Genomic DNA, 23,147 nt, shown 5'->3' with positions numbered 1-23,147 from the left:
TATCTCTCTTTTTCTTTCTTCCCCTTTTCCTATCTGTCTCTCGTTTTCTCTTTGTCTCTTTCTCTTCTTTTCTCTATATCTTTTTCCCTGAGAGTGCGCTCTCTCTCTCTCTCTCTCTCTCTCTCTCTCTCTCTCTCTCTCTCTCTCTCTCTCTCTCTCTCTCTCGGTGTGTGTGTGTGTGTGTTTGTGATTGTCTATCTCACTGTCTCTTTCTTTTTATCTCTGTGTAGCTCTCTATGTCGTTCTGTGTCTGTCTCTGTGTCTCTGTCTCTTTCTCTCCTCTCCTTTCTCTTCATTTTTCTATTACTTTTTGCTTTATGTCCCTGTCTTTAGTTCTCCCTTGTTTCTCTTTTTCTGTTTTCCCCCTTTTCTATATATCTCTTTTTGTCTTTATCCCTTTCCCTTCTTCCTTTTTCTATCTCTCTTTCTCTGAGATTTTTTCCATCTGACTCTATATTACAAATTGGTAAGCATTATAGGCTTAGACTTAGATGACCCATATTAAACTTATGCTTTTCTGCTTCATAGTTGTAACAATTCAGACAATATTTTGTTATTTTAATTCTCAATTTTCTCATTTATAAAATGATGTAGAATATTTCCTTTTAATGCCCTTCTGATCTAGATTCGCCACTCTTCATTTAATTTGTAATAATTCATCATTTACTGACCAATTAGTTAATTAGTGGTTTGGATGACACAAAATCGTTAGCACATAATATGAAAAATGTCCAAAAGTTATCTAGACTCAGTGTGTAATTATCTGGCCAAAGATGACTATAATGGCAGCAAACTCTCCCATCAATATCAAGTCCAGGTCTCTAGTTTTCTACTGTCTGTGGGAGTAAGGAATAAAAAAAAGACTCCCTTAGATGTCCCAGAAGTGAAATGCCATTCTCTGTACTATGGCTCCAATTTTTCATTAAAGCTTTTTTTTATTTTCAAAACATATGCATGGATAAATTTTAAACACTGACTCTTTTAAAATCTTGTGTTCAAATTACCCACCCTCTTGATACCACCCCCTTCCCTTCATGGGAATTAATACAATTGTTAAACATAGTAAAATAAATATTAAATTCAAAATATGCATACATATTTATACAATTATATTGCTGCACAATAAAAATCAGATCAAAAAAGAAAAAAAATAATGAGAAAGAAAATAAAATTCAAGCAAACAATAACAAAAAGAGTGAAAATGCTGTTGTAATTCACATTCAGTTCCCACAGTTTTCTCTCTGGATATAGATTGCTCTTTTCATCACAAGATCATTGGAAATGGTCTGAATCATTTCATTACTGAAAAGAGCCACATCTATCCGAATTGATCACGATATAATCAGTTCATGTAAGTCTCTGAAATCATCTTGCTGATAATTTCTTATAGAACAATAACATTCCATAACATTCATTTACCATAAATTACCCAAACATTCTCCACTTGATGGGCACCCACTCAGTTTCTCATTTCTTGCTACTACAAAAAAGGGCTGTGTGGCTCCAATTTTTGACTGTAAAATTTTTTGTAAAAAATATTTTTGCAGGTATTGCCCCCCAAATTTTAGAACAATGAATCCAAATTTTATTAACTAAAGTAGGATAATAGAACACTATGCAAGAAGAGGTCAGATCTTGCCAGTCCTGGCACACTGAAGTATCAGAATATAGAATCAATGAGTCAATATGCCATTTACCAAAGGGGTGGCCAAAGGGGAAAAAAAAACAGAAGGGAGGAAGATAAATCAAAAAGACTTGAAAGAATCAGAGTAAAACATCTACTATTCATAGAAGGAGATTGATAAAGAGGGAAAAAATATAGACTGATGGAGAGGGAAGAGAGCACACCATTTCATTCTATCCTACATATCCCTGCTGACTAGACTACTTTGCCAATATTGATCTTCAATTGCCCTGAAGTTTAAGCTTTATTCCACTAAACAGCATAAACTCTGCTACAAAGCATATGCTCTGTAGGAAGAAAAATGGCCCCACATTATTTTCTCACACACATTTAAAATTATCCTCAATATATTTTTGACCTATTCAATTTTACAATGCAGATTGGCAAGACACTTTCACCTATTTGCCAATTCTTTATTTCTCTCTTCTTCTTGTGTTAACTATTTAATCTTTTAGTTACATATAATGAGCCATGGACTATTAATTTTCATGAAAATTATTTTTATACTTTAAAATATTTTCTTATTAATTCATATATTTTATTTATGAAATGTATTTAAAATCACTTTAAGATAACTTTTTTATGATAGTGATATTTAATAGTTCAATATTCCATTTTCTTATAAACATTCCTGTATTTTCTAATAGTTCATTTTGATCAATAAGAATTTGCATGTATGTGTAACACACATACACATTTCCTTTTTATCACTAAATATATTAATTTTAGTGTTGTCATGATTATATATCTAATAAGAAATCAATTTTCATGTTATTTAATTATAATAATGGAGGAATAACTTTTATAGATGTATAATATTTTTGAAACCATTTGACTACAGGAATTTTAGTAGCATTAGAAAGAATTCAGTTGAGCTACCTAATATTCAAAATGGTTTCTAGGATCTAGAAATAATATTCTTTGTTCTTCTCAAATTTAAAGTTATAGAAGGATCCACTGTAATAATGCATTGTACATTTAAATAATCTGAAAAGCAACTTTACATTTACCACAGACCAGTAATAATTTATCATATTTTATGTTATTTCAGATAAATTAAAATTCTCCTGGATATATGTAAATTATTGAAGTACATGGAAAATCAGAACAATGTCACAGAATTTATTCTCTTGGGACTGTTCAAGAGCCAGAAGGTTAAGATGACATGTTTTATAATCTTTTTGTTCTGCTATTGTGCCATCGTCTTTGGGAATGTTATTATCTTCATCACTATCATATGTAGTCATTTGATCCAGCAACCGATGTACTATTTTCTCTGTCATTTATCTTACATGGATCTTGCCTATACTTCCACTGTGGTTCCCAGACTACTTAGGGACTTAATTGCCAAGCAAAAATACATCTCCTATAATAGTTGTATGACTCAGCTTTTTACTTCTCATTTTCTTGCAGGTGTTGAGGTTTTCATTCTGGTGTCTATGGCCTTTGATCGTTATGTAGCCATTTGTAAACCTTTACATTACATGATAATTGTGAATAGACAGAGATGTAACATAATGCTTCTAATGGCCTGGCTAGTTGCCTTTTGGCATGGCATTGCCCAGATGATCATGGTCATTAGATTACCTTTCTGTGGCCCTAATCTAGTGGATCACTATATATGTGATGTAAAAGCCCTCTTGAAACTTGTCTGCACTGACACACGCATCCCTAATATCTTAGTCATTGCAAATACTGGAATGGTTGTCTTAGTCACCTTTCTGGTTTTGGTGGCATCTTACATTGTCATATTATATAACCTCAGGAACCATACCTCTGATGCTCGACGTAAAGCCCTCTCAACTTGTGCTTCCCATGTCATGGTGGTTGTTCTGTTTTTTGTGCCCTGTATTGCCACCTACGTCCCACCTTCCAATGCTAACCAAAATGATAAGGAGTTCTCCATGTTTTATACAGTCATTGCACCCATGATGAACCCTCTCATCTATACACTACGAAATACAGAGATGAAAAATGCTATGCAGAAGGTGTGGTTAGAAAAATTGTTTTTGATATTCAAATAAAGCAAAATTGTAATTTGATTTTTTTTTCCATTTAAAGTCTTTTGAAAAAAATAACATGCTCACATTTTTATTTCTTTTTAAGGATGAACTTTTTTTTACTCTTTTTTTCTTTATTTTTATAGTATTAGTTAAAGATATTTTTTTTATTTCCAAATTCCTATCAACCCTCTCATCTTTCCTTTACTCATTGAGAAGACAAGACACATACTTATTATATTGAAATATGCAAACTATTGCATTGTGCATGTAAATTATGCAATTTATGAAACACATGAAACATATTTCCCTATATTATTTTCAAAAAAAGGCAAAAATATAAAGTGGACAAATTGTTTCTTCTGCACTGTTCTTAGTTGAAATCTTTTTATCTTTTACTCTCCTCCATGCACTATCCTGCTTTACTTAATGATTCTTATTAATTACACTCCCTATTTTAAATCCATGTATTTGTTTTCCCTGTCTCCAAAGCCTTGATTATTTCCTTTTATTATTTTCAGCTTCCCATACTTCCTCCTCAATTTAGTTCAAATTCTGTCTTTTGGAGAAAGTTTTTTTCCCCCCAAATAACTGCATGTAGTACATTCTAAGTTTAAATGCTTTTTTTCAAATTTATATTTCTAGAAATTACACATTCTATAGCTAAAATAATTTTTGTTTTCATTTTTATTTAAAATTCATGCTCCCTTGATAATAGGAGGTGTCATGATTTTTCCCATTTACTTCATTGTTTGTATTTATCACAATTCTTGGCTCCTCTCAACTGCTTATGATGTACTTATTGATTTATTTCCTTTCTGCATTTTAAGAAAAGCAAATAGTATGATGGGAAGAATATTGAATTTGATGAATTAAGGGAGAATCAATGGAGAGAAGAGAGAGAAAAACTTAATACATGAAGTTCTAGGAATACAAGATGATTTATGCTCTCATTGATTTCACATTTTAATTAATGAATACAATTCCTATTGGAAGTAGAGGAGTGCTTATTGCTGATGTGAACCAGACTGTTGAGGAAGTGTTGTAGATGAGAACTACAGCATATTTTACAGAATTTACTATCAAAACACCTTTTGCCAAATCACTTACTCTCCTAGATCTTAGCTTTTTTTTTCAATTTATATATTAATTTGTTATAAATTTATAATTTGTTATAAAGTTATAAATTCTTTGAAATTCACCATGTCAAATTCCTCTCACAGTACTCACTTGGAAAACGTTCAAGAGGATGAAAGACTCCTCTCTGTCTCTGTCTCTCCATCAGCTTCTTTTTTCCCTGTCTCTCTCCCTGTTGTTCTCTCTTTCCCTGTCCTCCCTGTCTCTCTTTGTCTTTCTCTGTATCTCTGCCTCTGCCTCTGCCTCTGTTTATTTCTCTGTCTCTCTGTCCATCTCCATTGGAAATGCTTTAAATTTTAGGAAGTATCTATTTTTTTCACCCTGTCTCTATGTCAACATTTGATTCTGTAGATCTTTTACCTATTGTTCTTGGTTCTATCCCTTTCTGCTTAAAGAAAAAATAATAATTTTCTTCCATGTCACATCTGTCCATTAAAACTGTCATGCCCATTTTGATTCTTTTCTTTCCCAGGTCCTTTATGTCCTATTACTTTATGTGTTTCTCATGTGCTTCAAATGACACTGGTTGTCATACTCTCACCATTTTTCAACTTATCAGGATCTTTTTTAAACCTTGGAACTGACACATGGACTACATATAGATGAATGCTGACAAATACAGGGTACACTGAGATTAATAACTCCATGGTCCTAGAAGCTCTACCTTTATTTATGCCACCAAAATGACAGTAGCCCTATGAAAGATGCATCAAAATGATCCATGTTGAACTTGTGGACAAGTATCGTCCTTGAACAATTTTATTAAAAGAATTCTTGAAACCATAAATCTTTTATTCTGTATTTATTAAATTGATGATTTTTACCTGTGCTAAAAATTTACTTATAAACTTATAGAATTTCCATTTAATCAGTATTGTATGATATCCAAATCCAGCTGAACCATATAAAAATATAATATGGGAATATTTTAAACACGAAAGAAAATGCAGTATCCAGAAGGACCCTGTATGTTGTGAGGACTATTCCCCACTCCCATCTCCTCATATCACATGAAGGTGTTATTTTGGGGTTTTAAGGGAAACCTAGTAGATATTTTAAATCTATTATTTCCACCATTCTTCTTCAAGGGAGACTTTCATTCTTGGCAAGAAGAGAAACAGCTGTCAAGTGCTACGGGACTGCAGCATTACTTGAATTTGTTCGTTAACATACACCTTAGACGGTACTCAGAAGCGTGATTTGAAAATTAATGGGAAATTAAACTAATGGGAGCAAAATCAGATGCCAGTGGAATAAGGAACATATGATTCTTTTAAAAATTGACCACAACTCACTTGGTATTGGCTTGATTGACACAAATATATGGAAAAAGAAGAAAGAAAATGCTATGTTTTCTGTCTCCAGATGCATCATCTAACAAATAGACTCCTGTGCTGATGAAATCCCAGATGTTCTAAAATTCTGAGTAAGAGTGGGATTTGAAGACACATAGGTATATACCCAAAGGATTAGAAGGGGTGGGCCTGGATAGCAAAGTTACCTGACAGGAACATATTTGACAGGGGCCAACAAGAAAAAGAAAAAATGGCTTCCTCCTGCATCAGAGTTTGTCATTGTACTATGGCTACAATTTGGTAGGTTGTTTTGAAATACCTCTGAGAGTTAATACCCTGATCACACATATACCTTCAGAATCAGACTGAACAAGACAATAGACTCCTAAATGGTTGTTTCGGGGAAAGTTCTGATGTGGTGTCCAGAGTTTTTGCCACCTATTTGTGTTGCTCTGGACTCCTATATAAGCAAAAGAAATAATTCTTCATCATTAATCCCCCTTGACCCATTCCAGTGAATCAACACTGCCATGAAGAAGACCTATTCCTCTTCCAGGTGATAAAGGAACCTTTGAATGAAATACATGTACATCATACACCCCCTTTACTGTGACACAATCTAAATAGATATCTGTTAGGAAGGGTGGTTGAGGCTGCAGTGTAGGCTTCATGAAACAATTTTTGTTTGTTTTATGAGTGAACATCCAGAGTGAATCAGTCTTGTCATCTGGAGTAATGTAAGTTCCTTTCTAGATACATATACTCTCTCTGTGTGTTTCTCTCTATATCTGTCTCTTTTTTTCTGTCTCTCTGCCTCTCTCTGTTTCTATCTCTTTCTGCCTTTTTCTCTACCTCTGTCTCTTGTCTCTCACTATTTCTGTGTCTCTTTCTCTTTTTTTTTTCTTTCTCTGTCTGTCTCTATTCCCCCCCCCTTTCCCCCTTTTTCTATTATAATATGCTTTCTGCCTCTGTCTTTATTTCTCTGTTATCTCTCTTTTTCTGGCTTCTCTCTTTCCTGTCTCTCTTTTTTTCTTGTCTCTTCCTTTGTCTTCCTTTCCATATGTCTCTTTTTCTGAGACTATCTGCATGTGTTTCTTTATTACAAAATGGCTAGCATAATAGGCTTGAACTCAAATGAACCAGGTTAAACCTCTACTTTCCTACTTCATACTTGAGGCATTTTAGATACTGTTTCATTACTTTAAGCCTCACTCTTCCCATGTATAAAAGAAGGAAAGTTGTAGGACATTTCCTATAAATGTCCTGCTCACCTTGATTTCCTCTCTCCTTTTCATTAGTAATAATTCACCATTTACTGAACATCATCTAGTTCATTGATGCTTTGGCTGTTCTGACACAAAAGTGTTAGGACATAATATATGAAAAATGCCCAACAGTAACCTAGACTCAGGGTCTCAAGTTATCTGGATAAAGAAAATTATAAACACAATAATGTCCCCCTCCACCATCAGAATCTGTTCCAAGTGTCTAGTTTTCTGCTGTCTACAGTAGAGAGGAATAGAAATAAGACTCCTTTGGAAGACCACAAGTGCAATGTCATTCTCTATACTGCGGCTCCAATTTTTCATTGTGACATTGTTTGTTAGAAATATATTTTTAAGTATTTTCTCCCATATTTTAGAATAATCAATCAAATTCGTATTAACTAAAAATAGGATAGTAGAACAGTATTCAAGAAAGCATCAAATCCTTGCATGTCCTGAAACACTTTAGGTATCAGAATACAGAATCAATGACTCAATATACTATTTTCCAAAGGTACAACCAAAGAAAAATTAGGAGAGTGATAAATTAAAAAAAATGACCTGAAAGAAAAGAGGAAGAAGTAGAGTCCTTCACTTGTAGAAGAATCAGAGTAACACATCTTGTACACATAAAAGGAGATTGATAATGAGTGGGAAAGTATGGACTGAGGGAGAGGGAAGAAATAGCATATTATTTCATATTGCCCTATAAATCCATCCTGACTAGGCTTCTTTGCCAATACTTCATCTTCAATTTCCCTAAAGTTTAAACATTTTGATGCTCCACAGGAAAAGATATGCTCTTTAGGGGGAAAAAAGGCTCCATGTTTTCTCAGACTTGCATAAAATTATCTTCAATATGTGGCGAAACTATACATTTTCCTAGCTCAGCTTGACCACAAACTTGCATCTGTTTGTCAATTCTTTGTTTATGTTTTCCCTTTCCCTTAGTTAACTATTCAAACTTTTAGTTACATATAATGAGCCATGGACTATTAATTTCCATGGTTGAAACATATATTTTATATCCTTAAAATATTTTCATTCATTTATTTTTTTATTTATTAAAGGTATGTAAAAACCATTTTAAAATCACATTTATGATAGTGAAATTTAATAGTTTAATATGACATTTTCTCTAAGCTTTCCTGTATTTTCTATGTATTATCCTGTATTTTCTAATTTTCTATTACTTTTTGATGAATTAGGATATATGTATGTATTTATGACACATTTACATTTCCTTTTTTCTTCAATAAATATACTAATTTTAGTTTGTCATGATTTTATATCTATATAAGAAATAAATTTTCATATTACATATTTATCATAACAGAAGAATAACTTTTATAGATGTATAATATTTTTGAAACCATTTGACTACAGGAATTTTAGTAGCATTAACAAGAATTCAGTTGAACTACCTAATACTCAAAATGGTTTCTAGGATCTAGCTGAAATAAAGAATATTCTTTGTTCTTCTCAAATTTAAAGTTATAGAAGGATCTACTCTAATAATGCATTGTACATTTAAATAATCTGAAAAGCAACTTTATATTTACCACAAACCAGTGATAATTTATTACATTTTATGTAATTTCAGATAAATTAGAATTCTCCCAGAAATATGTAAATTATTGAAGTACATGGAAAATCAGAACAATGTCACAGAATTTGTTCTCTTGGGACTGTTCAAGAGCCAGGAGGTTAAGCTGACATGTTTTATAATCTTTTTGTTCTGCTATTGTGCCATCGTCTTTGGGAATGTTATTATCTTCATCACTATCATATGTAGTCATTTGATCCAGCAACCTATGTACTATTTTCTCTGTCATTTATCTTACATGGATCTTGCCTATACTTCCACTGTGGTTCCCAGACTACTCAGGGACTTAATTGCCAAGCAAAAATACATCTCCTATAATAGTTGTATGACTCAACTTTTTACTTCTCATTTTCTTGCAAGTGTTGAAATGTTCATTCTGGTGTCTATGGCCTTTGATCGTTATGTAGCCATTTGTAAACCTTTGCATTACATGATAATTGTGAATAGACAGAGATGTAACATGATGCTTCTAATGGCCTGGCTAGTTGCCTTTTGGCATGCCATTGCCCAGATGATCATGGTCATTAGATTACCTTTCTGTGGCCCTAATCTAGTGGATCACTATGCATGTGATGTGAAAGCCCTCTTGAAACTTGTCTGCACTGACACACGCATCCCTAATATCTTAGTCATTGCAAATACTGGAATGGTTGTCTTAGCCACCTTTTTGGTCCTGGTGGCATCTTACATTGTCATATTATATAACCTCAGGAACCATTCCTCTGATGCTCGACGTAAAGCCCTCTCAACTTGTGCTTCCCATGTTATGGTTGTTGTTCTGTTTTTCGTACCCTGTATTGCCACATATGTTCCACCGCCTAATGCTAGCCAAAATGATAAGGAGTTCTCTATGTTTTACACAATCTTTGCACCCATGATGAACCCTCTCATCTATACACTTAGAAACACAGAGATGAAAAATGCTATGCAGAAGGTGTGGTTAACAAAATTGTTTTTGCTATTCAAATAAAAATGCATTTTAATTTGATTTTTCCTCTAAGGACATTTGAAAAAAAATGACTGCATTCTCATATTTCATTTCTTTTTAGGGATAAACTTTGTTTTTTATTCTTTTTATTTATTTATAACATTAGTTAAAACTATTTTTGTTTCCAAATTCCCTTTCACTCTCTCATCTTTCCTTTACTCATTGAGAAGGCAAGCCCGATATCAATTATATTCTAATATGCATACTATTGCATCATGCATGTAACTTATATAATTAATGGAAACCATTTTCCCACATTATTTGAAAAAAAATTAGAAATATAAAGAAAGTGTAGAAAATGTTTTATTCTTCACTCATTATAGGAATTGATGTTTATATAAAATTTACAAAGTCTTGAAGGAAAAGCAGAAATCTTAGTTTATATCTCTTTTTATCTGGATTGGTACCTAGTATAGTATTTTTGTACAGTTCTGTCTTAGTAATAATTACCTCCAATGATACAGAATGAAAAGAATTATTTTTTAGTATCCTTTGGTTACATGAACTATTATATCATTTCTAGATATTTGAAATTGTTCAGAATGAAGCCTAAGGAAATGTTTAAAAATGTAGCCCATATATGTATTCAGCTTTTTCTTTTTAATTCCCTCATATTTCTTCTTTATTATTTTTAGTTACAATCTTTCTCTATTCTACTGTCCTCCATACATTATTATCCTTGTCTATTTGTTCATCCCCATTATTTGCACTCTTTATGCCCATGCATTTATAAATATAAGTTTTAAATACTTTGAATGTGACCATGTGAAATCCCTGTCAACTGCACTCTCTTTGAAAATGTTCAAGGGCATGAAAGACTCCTCTCTCTGGCTTTGTATTTCTATCTATGGCTCTGTCTATCTCTGCCTGCCTCTGTATGTTTCTATCTCTATGTCTCTGTCTCTGTATCTCTCTGTCTTTCTCTATCAATCTGTCTCTGTCTCTGTCTCTTTCTCTCTATTTATTTGGGTCTCTGTGTGTGTCTGTGAATATTTATCTTCTATGTACTACTCTAAATTTTAGGATGTATGTGGATGTATTTTTATTTTTTCTCCCTGTCTCCAAGTCAACATTTGCTTCTTTATATATTTTTCTTATTCTTCTTGGTTCTTTGCTTTTGTGCACAAGAAAAAAACATAAATCTTTTCCATATAACATGTATTTATATACTTGAAACTATCATGTCCACCTTGATTCTTTAATTTTCAAGGTTTTTTTATTCTCTATTACTCTATGTGCTTTTCATGTGACTTTGAAGGAGGCCTTTTAAGCATACTGGTTGTCCTACTCTCACCATTATGAATATGAATATCATTTTTAAGCTTCAGAACTGAGAGTTGAAAACTGTAAATGAGTGCTGACAAAGATGGTGTACAATGAGATTAATAATGCTCTGGGCCTAGAATCTCTACATCTAATTATACAGCCCAACATTACTGTAGCTTTATGAATGATACATCAAAATTGTGCATGTTGAGTTTATGGGCCAACAAGGTCCTTAAACTATTTTATTAACATAACTTTGGTCTAACCATTCACCATTTGTTCTGTACTTTTTTTTATTCTATATTTATTAAAATGACATTTTGTACCATGTGCTAAAGTTTACATATATTATTAGTGAATTTCAGCTTAATTTAATGTAGTCCAATGTCCAAATCCACCTGAATGTATTAAAATGTAATTGGTAACTATTTAATGCAATAAATGAAAATGAGTATATAGAAGGACCCTAAATGTTTTGAGGGCTGTTTCCCACTCCCATCCCTATATGTCACATGGAGATGTTATAATATATTTTAAAAAATAAACATAATAGGTATTTTTAATCTCTTTTTTCCACCACAATTTTTCAAGGGAAACTTTCATTCCTGCCAGGATGAAAAACAACTTTCAAATGTTACAGAACTGCAGGATTAGAGGAAATTATTTGGTTACACATTTTTTTAAACATTACTCAAAAGAGCAATATGGAAACTAACGAAACTAATGGGAATAAAAATCAGATGCCAGTAGAATAAGTAACAATGATTTTTTGAAAAAAATGAGCATGCCTCCCTTGTTATTGGCTTAATTGACTCATTTATGAACAAAAAGAATAAAGAGAAGTGTTGTATGTTTCCTGTCTCTAGCTACATTATCTAACAAAAAGACTGCTGTGGTGATAGGAAGTCCCAGATCTTGTGTTGAAATGCTGAGTAAGACTGAGACTTGAGGTTGCATAGGTATACACCTATGGGATTGGAAGAGATGGAACTAGATAGCAAAATTTACCTGGCAGGTGAACATACTGGATGGGCTTAAAAAAAAGAAAAGAAAAAAATGGAGTCCCCTTGTACCAAAGTTTGTCCCATTTTCATAGCCTCCTTTGAAATTCCTCTGGGAACTATTCCCTGATCCCACACGCATCTTTAAAATCAAAGCACATGAGACAAAAGATCCCTAAAAGTTTCTTTCAGTGAAAGTTCTGATGTGGTATCCAGAGATTTGGTCATCTATTTGTGTTTTGCTTGACTCCTACCTGAGAGAAAAAGAAATCTTTCTTGACCATAAGTCCCCTTGACACATTTCTGTGAATAAATACTGCATTGAAGAAGATTTATTCCTCTTCCAGATGATGAAGTAACCTTTGAATGAAGTGCATATTCCTCATGCACCTCTTTTTCTGTGATACAATTGAAATAGGTATCTGTTACGAAGGGTGGTGGGGCAGCAGTATAGACTTCATCACACAATGTTTGTTTGTTCATTTGTTTTTATGAGAGGATATCCTGACTGAATCAATCTTGTCATCTGAAATAATGTAAGTTTCTTCCTATATACATATACTTTCCATTGTTTTTCGTCTTACACCGATTGCTCTACTTTGTATGAGATTGCTTACCTCATTATGTTTTGTAAATTTTAAGAATTCATACATATATTGAAACTTCCTTTAATATGGACATGAATTAGATGCAAGGACAGGTTTAAAACTTTTTTTGGAGACTTTACAATATTCATGGAGACTTAGATCAGTCAGAGATTCAGAAACGCTCCTTAATAGATTTGGGGATTGTAGCTGGGATGGGAACAAAGATCATTTACAAGCTCAGTCAAAATTTGGGGCACTGAATCGTTTTAGATTCAAGAATTGCAAGTGGCTGTTTGATCTAAATTTTATAATTGCTTTATGACATTCAGCACCATCATAATTCTCTGCCAAATATGCATTCAATACAACAATAATGTGGCACATAATTACTAAGTGACTTAAAACTATAAGGTATCAATTCCTTCAGATTCAGGGAAAAAATAAATAAATTTAAGTGTAACCATTGACAGATACTTTCTAGGTAAGCCTAATTAAATCACTCAAGTTCTGGGTGCCTGAGGCAACTTTAAGATGATTCTTTTTGGAACAATTGCAAATTTGTTTTAGATAAAATACTTTTCTCTATTGAAGTTCTCTATATAAGATCATTAAGAGAAAACAAAAATAACACACCAATAATTATGAAAAAAGCAAATATATCAGATGGTATGAGGAGAAATTCATATATGTCATTTTAATAACTAATTATTAATTTAGGACTATTATTTTCTCCCTTTTGTTGTTAAAAGTGAAAATGCAAGTAGAATAAATTAAATTATTCTAAGAAGTATCAATGTCTCTTAAAATACAGAAGAATTATTTTAAACTAAATAGAATTTAATCTTTGAGATGTTGCTTTTGCCTTTGGCTCAACTTCTTTACCACCTTTTCCAAGAAGATTTTAAGCCCTAGTTTTCTTTTTTCTTCTTTTAAGAGAAAATATATTTATCTACATCCATCAGCCATTTTTTCCTATCCAGAAAAAAAAAGTCACTCATTGAATGACAGGTTTAGAAGGGTCTTTGAGGAAATTTAGCATATTTAGGTTTTCATATGCTTTATCTCTGTCATTATTTTGCTTTTTCTCTCACAATGTCTGTTTCTGTTTCTATCTGTCGTCTCCCACCTCAGTTCTTTTTGTCTCTTGTCTTTTTTTCTCTGTCTCTTCTATCTCCTCTTTCTCTTTCTCTGCCTTTCTATCACTATCTCTCTGTCTCTACCTCTACTTCTCTCATCTCTGTGTGTCTATCTGTCTCACTGTCTCTGGTATTTCTCTTTGCCTTTCTGTGTCTGTCTGTCTCTGTCTTTCTGTTTTTGCCTTTCTCTCTGGCTCTGGCTCTTTCTCTCCTTATCCTGCTTTTTTCTTTCTTTTTTTCTATGACTCTGCTCTCTGTCTCTTTCTTTAGTTCTTCCTTGTCTCTTTTTTTAGACTTTCTCATTTTGTATATTTCTCTCATTTTCTCTTTATCTTATTTCCTTTTTTCTTTTCCCTATTTCTCTTTCTTTGAGGCTGTTTCTATTTGTCTCTTTATTATAATATGGTAAGCATAATAGGCTTAGATTTAGATGAACCAGGTTAAACTTCTGATTTGTGGCATAATTGTGACAACTCACACAATTTTTTTTTACTTTAAACCTCAACTTTCTCATCTGTAAAATGTAAAACATTTCCTCTAAAACTCTTTCTGATCTAGATTCTTCTTTCTCCCATTAATTAGTAACCATTCATCATTTGCTGACTACTTTATCTGCTGGCAAAGAACTGTTAGCACATAAGATGAAAAGTGCCTAACAGTGACCTAGAATCAGGGCCTCAAGTTATCTGAACAAAGATGACTATAGCCACAATGAACCCCCCCCCCATTAGAATTAATTACAAGTGTCTAGTTTTCTACAATTTGTGGTAGTGAGGAATAGAAACAAAACTCCCTTAGATGACTAGGATTGAAATGTCAATTTTTGCACTGTGGCTCCAACTTTTGATTGCAAAATTGATTATTAGAAATATCTTTAGGTATTTCCCAAAAAAATTTTAGAACAAGGAATGAAAAATTTATCAGCTAAAGTAGGATAATAGAATATAATGCAAGACTAAGTCAAATCTTTCCTGGTTCTGGCATGCTTGATGTATCAGAATGCAGAATTAGTGGTTTCAAAAATGTAATAAACCTGTAAAAATTATTTCTCCATTATAATGGTGATTTAAGAGCTAAATTGATTAAGTATGTAGACATAGTACCAGGGCAATATTAAAATTAATATATTGATTTAGTGAAGAAAAAAGGACATGCTAACACAGGTACATTCTAATTTAACAAAAAGAACTATGAGGAAACACAGAAATGTTTAGAGGAAAAAAATGAAATATTGAGCTATTAAATTTCACTATGATAAAAGATATCCTAAAATGATTTTAAAATACATTGGAAAGTAAATATATCTATATATAAATAAGTATATAAGAAAATATTTTAAAGTATAAATAAATAAATCTCAATTTCCTTCCTCTCACAAAAATTAATAGTTCAATCTCATTATATGTATTTAAAAATTAGATAGTTGGAAAAGGGAAGACAGCATTGGCAAGAATATTATTAAATGTCTCTGATTTTTGAAATAGTTGGTAGGATCTAGCTGAAAAAAAAAAGAATATTCTTTGGTTTTCCCAAATTTAAATGTATAGAATTATAATAATGTATATAATATAATAGAATGTAATATAATAATCTAGAAATAAACTTTATATCTAGAAATAAATATAATCTAATATAATAATATGGAAATAAATTTTACATATACCTCATGGTAGTGACAATTTATCATATTTTATGCAATTTCAGATAAATTAGAATTCTCCTGGATATCTATACATTTTTGAAGTACATGGAAAATCAGAACAATGTCACAGAATTTGTTCTTTTGGGACTTTTAATGAACCAGGACCTTAAAATGATGTGTTTTATAATCTTTTTGTTCTGCTATTTTGCAATTTTTATGGGGAACTTCATCATCTTTTTTACCATCATATGTAGCCATCTGAACCAACAACCCATGTACTATTTTCTGTGTCACTTATCCTTAATGGATCTGGCATATACATCTACCATAGTCCCTCGACTTATTAGGGACTTAATTGCTAAGGAAAAAAATATATCTTTTATTAGTTGTATGACTCAGCTCTTTACTGCTCACTTCCTGGCTACTGTTGAGATGTTCATATTGGTGTCCATGGCCTTTGATCGCTATGTTGCCATTTGTAAACCCTTACACTATATGATCATTGTGAATCGACAAAGATGTAATACAATGATTCTGATGGCCTGGGGAGTGGCCTTTTGGCATGCCATTGCCCAGATGCTCATGGTTGCTAGATTACCCTTTTGTGGTCCTAATCAAATAGATCACTATATATGTGATGTCAAACCCCTCTTAAAACTTGTCTGTGCAGACACTCATATTGCTAATATCTTAGTCATAGCTAATTCTGGGATGGTTGTGTTAACTACCTTTCTTGTCTTGGTGGCATCATACATAGTCATATTATACAACCTTAGAAAACATTCATCAGAAGGTCGGCGCAAAGCCCTCTCCACTTGTGGTTCCCATGTCACGGTTGTGGTACTGTTCTTTGTGCCCTGTATTTCCACTTATATTCGACCTCCTAGCTCCAGCAAAAATGATAAGGAGTTCTCCATGTTTTACACTGTCATTGGACCCATGCTGAACCCTCTCATCTATACCCTGAGAAACACAGAGATGAAGAATGCCATGCAGAAAGTGTGGTCAAACAAAATGTCATTGATATTTAAATAAAATAAAGCTGATTTTAATTGTATTGTCTCTTCTTTTATGCCCTCAGTGAAGAAATGGGTATTGGGTCACCAAATGTATATTAATGAGTATTCTTTGAAAAAAATAATCAAGTGCAAGGTAAAAACTAGAGCTACATTCTTGGCTCTGCATAACTGTTGGTGTTTGACATGAGGAGGGTACAATTTAATCAAATCACAAATAGTATATTATGTAAGGATGAACAGAAAGAATAATCTATCTTTTTTCACCTCATATTTCTCATCCACCCAAATCCAACATATTTTCCTTTTCTAAGAATGCCAAAAAAGTAATATCTACAGGATCAATTTCTGTTTCAATTATCAAATAACCAAAATTTTTCTTTGATAATCAAATACTTAAGCCAAAGCCACAAATTTTTAATAAGCACATGTTATTGTGTCAGGCATGATGCAAAGTACTTGACTTAGAAATATAAATAAAAAGAAAGACAATCCTTGCCTTCAAGGATTACATTCTAACAATGAATGACAACTATAAAAGAGTGTTGCAAATTTGTGAAGAGAGAAGATATGAGAGAACTAGCTAGATTTAGCTAGAGGGTCATGGTAGGAAAAGAAATCCAAACAATAAAAAGCAGAGTCTATTAAGAAGTAATGTAGTGAAAATATTTAGACTTTATACTTCCTTAAAAGAAATGTTGAAATAGAAACTGGCTACTTATTTATTAGTTTTTGTAGCTTAACCCAAAGCAAAGCACTGAAAATACTTAGATGGACTTTATAATGAAGAGATTATGTAAGACAGTAGTATGTTCCAGGATGAGAAGTCAAAAATGGTAAAGAAATAAAGAAATACAAAGAGAGACCAGAATAGATGGAGCAGGTAAATAGCATTTTCCATTTATCCCTTCTTTGCTATTTTGCTTATGACTTTGAACAAGACATTCAAGAGATAGGTTCCTGTATGTCTTTTTTCTTCTCATTTTTGTCCTTCTTTATCTTGTGCAGCATGATAGTTGTAGAATTACATGTCTAACATATATTGGATTACTTGCTATCTAGGGGAAGAGATGGGTAGAAGGAAGGGAGAAAAAGTTTGAAATAAAAGATTGTGCAAAAGTGAATGTTGAAAACTATGCATATATTTAAAAAATAAAAAGATATTATTAAAAAAAGAAAAAAATATGAATATGCACAGAGAAAAGACACTTTTAAAAATGCCTCACATTTTTTCCTTTATTCACTCTTTGTATAAAATACAGAAAACTGACATGAGGAAAAGCAACAATTATAAAATTGTTTCTTCTATTTAAATACTGTGATTATACCTAGATTAGCAAAATGGAAGCACCATTCCAGATCCTTCTCATAATAAGGTATACCTGCTCTTTCCTGCTTCTATTATTCTCTGGTGATATTTCCCATGCTATATGTATGAAGCAGTAAGTTCTTTAAGGTCAAAGAATTCTATCTATATCTACAAAATGTAGAAAACAACAGAGACCTCTATAGTTTCCAAATATTTCTTAATTTCCTGTGAGAGTTGATTGGCGAATTCATTTGCCTGAAACCCATTTTAATCTGGTTCAATGAGGTTGTCTCTATCTTTATAGAGTTCAACATCTTTTAGAATTGTCTAGGCTATTCTTTATTCATTCCTACCAAAGATGACCAAAGTTATATACCTATAGGGAATTAAGTGGTAGTTCTTTCTTATTTGGGTAAAACTTTTTTTTCTTCTCCTTACAATTTTTTCTGACACTTTCTACCATAGAAAATGGAACTGCAAAGGAGTGGGGAGTGAATGGATATATGATGATTACTGGTCTCACAACAAAGTCTGTATTAGGGAGAACTGTGAGTTAAACCTGAAAGTGAAGGAGGGTATTGGATTGCATACGTTTTGGAGCATGTTGGGAGTTAAATTTTATTAAACAGATGATAAAAAAGCATTGAGGCATTTTAAGAGGAATACAATAACAGAACAAAAGAACGATACTTTGCTAATTAATCAAAAATCAAATTGATAGATGAAAATTAGAGTGATTAGAGAAAAATAAGATGTCAAAGAAAACAACAAAAATGCTACTTCCATCATCTAGATATACATTAATGAAAGTCTATGCCAGAATTGTTGTAATGACAGAGGAGAATAAGGGACATATGCAACATATTTTAAAAAGGAAAAAAAAATGACAGGACTTGAAAATTGATTGTATATTGGTGATGGGGGTGGTGGAAAGCAAGAATAGATGAGAAGTCCAGGATGAAACCAAAGAATCTAGTGAATGAGAGGTTGTTTGATAATAATAGAGAATTGGGATGAGGAGAGAGTTAAGAGGAACAAGATAATGAGTTTACTTTTGAATTTGAGTTTAAAATGTGTGCAGAACATTCATTTTGTGATGAATAATAAACAATTGTTGATTGGGTACTAAGCATTCAGAGAAGTTAATCTGGTCAGGCTAGCACTGAGGCAGGACTCTGTTACTTAACCCATTCTTGGATTTGGGTCACAGTCTCAGGGCAAGGAGGAACTAGCACACTAGAACATATGGCCATGATGAAGCAGGAACTCTCCTTAAATTCCAATCAGAGAAGAATGCTTGTGGGTGCTCATAAACCAGAGCACAGGCTAGGAGAGCAGTAAGAACCCTTCTCCTTGGATCATACCACTTTGGAAGAACTGAAAACTTACAGGTCCCTAGAAAAATCTGTGAAAACAGCTGCACAAAACTCTTAAAGTTTGGGACAAAGCACCATCCTGGAAATAGACCCCTATTTTAACAAAGAATTAAGTCAAGTAGTAGGCTGGGGAAATGAGCAAACAACAGAAATCACAGACAACCATAGAACATTACTATGGTGCCAAAGAAAAATAAAACACATATGCAGAATATAACAAAGTTGAAACTCCTAATTCAAACCTCCAAGAAAAATAAGTTTTGGTATCAGGCCATGGAGAACTCAAAAGACATTTAAAAATCAAGTAAGGGAGGAATAGGGAAATAAATGAAAATGATGAAAAAGGAAGCATAAAAAACCAATGAAGAGAATGCCTTAAAAAGCAAATATGGCAAAACAAAAATGGAAAAGGGGGCGAAAAAATTAATAAGGAAAATAATTTCTTCAAAGTTAGAATTCAGCAAATGGAAGTTAATGACTTTCTTTTTTTTTTTGAAAGCTTTTTATTTTCAAAACATATTCACGGATAATTTTTCAATGTTGACACTTGCATAGATTTGGATTTCAAATTTTCTCTTCCTTCCCCCCAGCCCCTCCCTTAGATGGCAAGCAATTCAATATATGTTATACATATTAAAATATATGTTAAATCCAATATGTGTAAATATATTTATTCAATTCTCTTGCTGAACAAGAAAAATCAGATCAAAAAGGAAAGGAAATGAATAAGAAAACAAAATGCAAGAGAACAACAGAAAGAGTGAGAATGTTATGTTGTGATGTTGTGATCCATACACAGTACTCTCTCTGGGTTTAGATAGAAGCTAATGATTTTCATGAGAAATCAGGAAAAAATAGAATAAACTCAAAGTATGAAAAATTGTCAACAATATGAAATATCTCTTCAGAAAAACAATGAATTGGAAAGTAGATCCAAGAGAGAGATTTTAAAAATTACTGTTCTGCCAGAAAACCATAATAAAAAATCCTAGACATCATCTTTCAAAAATTTATCATGGTATATTTACTTGATTTTCTAGAATGAGGAGATAAAATAGAAATTGAAACTCAAGGTTAAAAAATGTTAAAATTGTTACATACATATTACCGAGGGAAATATTTAATAACAATAATTAGGAAATTGATTTTGGGAATAAGGTAATTTAGAAAGGAGAATAGTTTAAAGAAACAGATAACTTTGCAGTTTATTATAAGACTTAGATGCCTTCAGATGTCCAAGTGGAATTGTCCAGCAAACAGTTAGAAATATGGAATGTGAGATAATATAAGTTGTTGGGTATATGTTCATATTTGGAAGGAATTTATATCAAGTGGATAGTTTTACCAATAATAATAGAAGAGATACCTAAAACTATAGAAAAGTATAACAAAATTGCTCAAAATAGTTATAATGTTAGCATCTCTTTGGAGAGATCAAGACATTTATCATAAATTTGCCAAACAAATGTGCATAGTGGATCTGCTCAAGAGAAAAGAAAAAAAAAAAAAAAAACACAAGAGGATCCTGTAGGTAGGAAGAGAGGGGTGAGAAGAGAGGGAGGGAGGGAGGGAGGAAGGGAGGGAGAGAGGGAGGGAGGGAGGGAGGGAGAGAGAGAGAGAGAGAGAGAGAGAGAGAGAGAGAGAGAGAGAGAGAAGAGAGAGAGAGAGAGAGAGAGAGAGAGAAAGAAAAACAGAGAGAGAGAGAGAGGAAGAAAAAGAGAAAGAGAGAGAGACGAGAGACAGAGAGAGAGAGAGAGAGAGAGAGAGAGAGAGAGACAGAGACAGAGAGACAGAGAGACAGAGAAGACAGAGAGACAGAGAGACAGAGACAGAGAGAGACAGAGAGAGACAGAGAGAGGAGGGAAGGAAGGGAGGAAGGGAGAGAGGAAGGGAGAGAGGGAAGGAGGTAGGATGGGTGGAATAAGAACAACAAGAAGAAACAGAAAGATAAATTTTGAAGGAAAGGGAGAATATGCAGTACAAGAATGTAAGTAATAGTATATATCCCACAGCAAGGTCCATAATGTTTTCCTAGGTGTGCCACATACTTTGAATATGTGTTCAGAAATTAGACATCTGTTGTGTATTTTCAATATTCAGTCAACACCTATCATCTAGCAGACAAAATGCTATTAATCTGTAGGATATGCTAGCTACACAGAAAGGAAAGAGAAGGCAAATAAATGGTAAAGTACAATTCCTGCTTTTTGGCATACATGCTAATGAAGCAGCCTATCATAACTTCAAAGTGATTTCCCCAAGCAATAAAGTTTACTTCTGGTTGGCAATAATCTACATTTCAGTTTGTTTTGAAAAGCCTCTGGGAGCCCATTTCCCTGAACTCTAACATACCTTTAAATTCAAGTAATATTCAGAAAACCTTTCAAGGAAGATTCTTTTTTTTTTAAACTTTTAACATAAAAACAGAGACTTCAAATGACTAATTAATATTTTTGGACTATAAACCAAATGGAGAAATGTCTATACAACATGAGTCCTATTTGCCATCCCACTGAGTTACAGTCACATGAAAATTACAGCTTCCTTTTGACAAAAGACCTTTTGGATGTATTTTCAGCCATTGTCTTGGACCACATATGTGAATATTTGCCAACAATGCCTGCCCAGGTATCAGTCTAGATTTTTAGGTTTTGTGTTTGGATTCTTATAAGATAATACAATCTGAGTTTTTGTTCATTTGTTTTATTTACCAGGTTTATATTTCCTTTAATTTTCTTGAACCCTAGATTTTCCCTAGACTAGGGATTTTTTTTAACCTATTTGTGTTTCCTGGATACCCTTTGGCTTTCTGGCAAAGCTTATGGATACTTGACTTGAGAATAATGGTATTAAAATGCATAAAATACAATTTATATGATTACAAAAGGACTCAATTACATTTTTAAAAGATGTGTTTTTTCATCCAACATCATCTATCCATTCCATGGTCCCCAGGTAATTGCTTTCTACTCATAGCATCATTCTGCTAATATAAAAAAAACTCTATTTTTTTGTTATATACCTTACATCTAAAATCATCTTATGCATAGATTGTTATTAAAACTCTTTAATTGTGTTGGGAGAGTCTGGGCCAGCTCTTGAATATGGATGACGTATCAACCAGGCTACCTCAATACAACCATAGGTCCCATTCTCTACACTTTCATCTGTTCAAAGGTTTCAAATTCATAGTGTTTGTCACTGAGCCATTTTTCACTTTCCTACTATCACTCACAGGGACAAAAGTGAGTAAAAAACTTTTATGGAGTTAAAAGTATTGTTGTGATGAAATGATATCTAAAGCTATCATGTATTATTGAAATATGATTATTATTTCTTTTAGGCTTCAGTTTGTTCCTGTATAATACTTATTTGAGACAGGAAAAGAGGCATTAAGGTAAACATAGTTTTAGTTAAGATTTTAATAATTATAGTGGTACAGTGCTTAATATATTTCAGATTTCATTGTTAAATGTTATTGATCTTTCACCAGAAGTCTGTGATGTGTCAGGCATTTATTATGATTCCCATTTTATGAGTAGAGTGAGGCTCATAAATATTGAGTTATATGCCTAAAATGAAACTAAAAGTTAAATAGTAACATACATTAGATATCATCCTATTATAGACAGTTTTCTGACTTTCTCCTGTAGTCATTAGCATGATGAGAGTAGGGGGGTGAGAATGGATTTGTAATATTGAGTTTACAAGAAATCCCATAGTTTTGATGAAGATTAAGTTTTAGGTACTCCCAAACATGTATGTAAATGGAAAAGTCTATTAACCACTCTCTATTCCATTTGTATTTATATCTGAGACAGAATCTCTTGACAACAAAT

The 23,147-nt window shown here is 32.7% G+C and overlaps 3 protein-coding genes across 3 annotated transcripts; all 3 read left to right on the top strand.

The window, feature by feature from the left end:
• Positions 1 to 2,778: 2,778 nt before the first annotated feature.
• On the top strand, positions 2,779 to 3,708 carry LOC141545784 (olfactory receptor 4P4-like). Its single transcript, XM_074273042.1, has one exon. The coding sequence runs from the start codon at positions 2,779 to 2,781 to the stop codon at positions 3,706 to 3,708; it is 930 nt and encodes a 309-aa protein (XP_074129143.1).
• Positions 3,709 to 9,027: 5,319 nt separating this feature from the next.
• Positions 9,028 to 9,957, top strand: LOC141545788 (olfactory receptor 4P4-like). The gene has a single exon (XM_074273046.1). It carries the CDS (start codon positions 9,028 to 9,030, stop codon positions 9,955 to 9,957), a length of 930 nt encoding a protein of 309 aa, XP_074129147.1.
• A 5,755-nt stretch (positions 9,958 to 15,712) lies between these two features.
• LOC141545654 (olfactory receptor 4P4-like) lies at positions 15,713 to 16,642 on the top strand. The gene has a single exon (XM_074272815.1). The coding sequence runs from the start codon at positions 15,713 to 15,715 to the stop codon at positions 16,640 to 16,642; it is 930 nt and encodes a 309-aa protein (XP_074128916.1).
• The last annotated feature ends 6,505 nt before the right edge of the window (positions 16,643 to 23,147 follow it).

The sequence above is a fragment of the Sminthopsis crassicaudata genome, chromosome 6 (genome assembly GCF_048593235.1).
Source record: "Sminthopsis crassicaudata isolate SCR6 chromosome 6, ASM4859323v1, whole genome shotgun sequence".
In the NCBI taxonomy this organism is placed as follows: Eukaryota; Metazoa; Chordata; class Mammalia; order Dasyuromorphia; family Dasyuridae; genus Sminthopsis; species Sminthopsis crassicaudata.
This window is presented reverse-complemented; position numbering and strand designations above follow the sequence as displayed.

What these genes read in the sequence shown, in the direction of transcription:
- LOC141545788 (XM_074273046.1), top strand. Translation starts at nt 9,028, where the DNA reads ATGGAAAATCAGAACAATGTCACAGAATTTGTTCTCTTGGGACTGTTC.
- LOC141545654 (XM_074272815.1), top strand. Translation starts at nt 15,713, where the DNA reads ATGGAAAATCAGAACAATGTCACAGAATTTGTTCTTTTGGGACTTTTA.
- LOC141545784 (XM_074273042.1), top strand. Translation starts at nt 2,779, where the DNA reads ATGGAAAATCAGAACAATGTCACAGAATTTATTCTCTTGGGACTGTTC.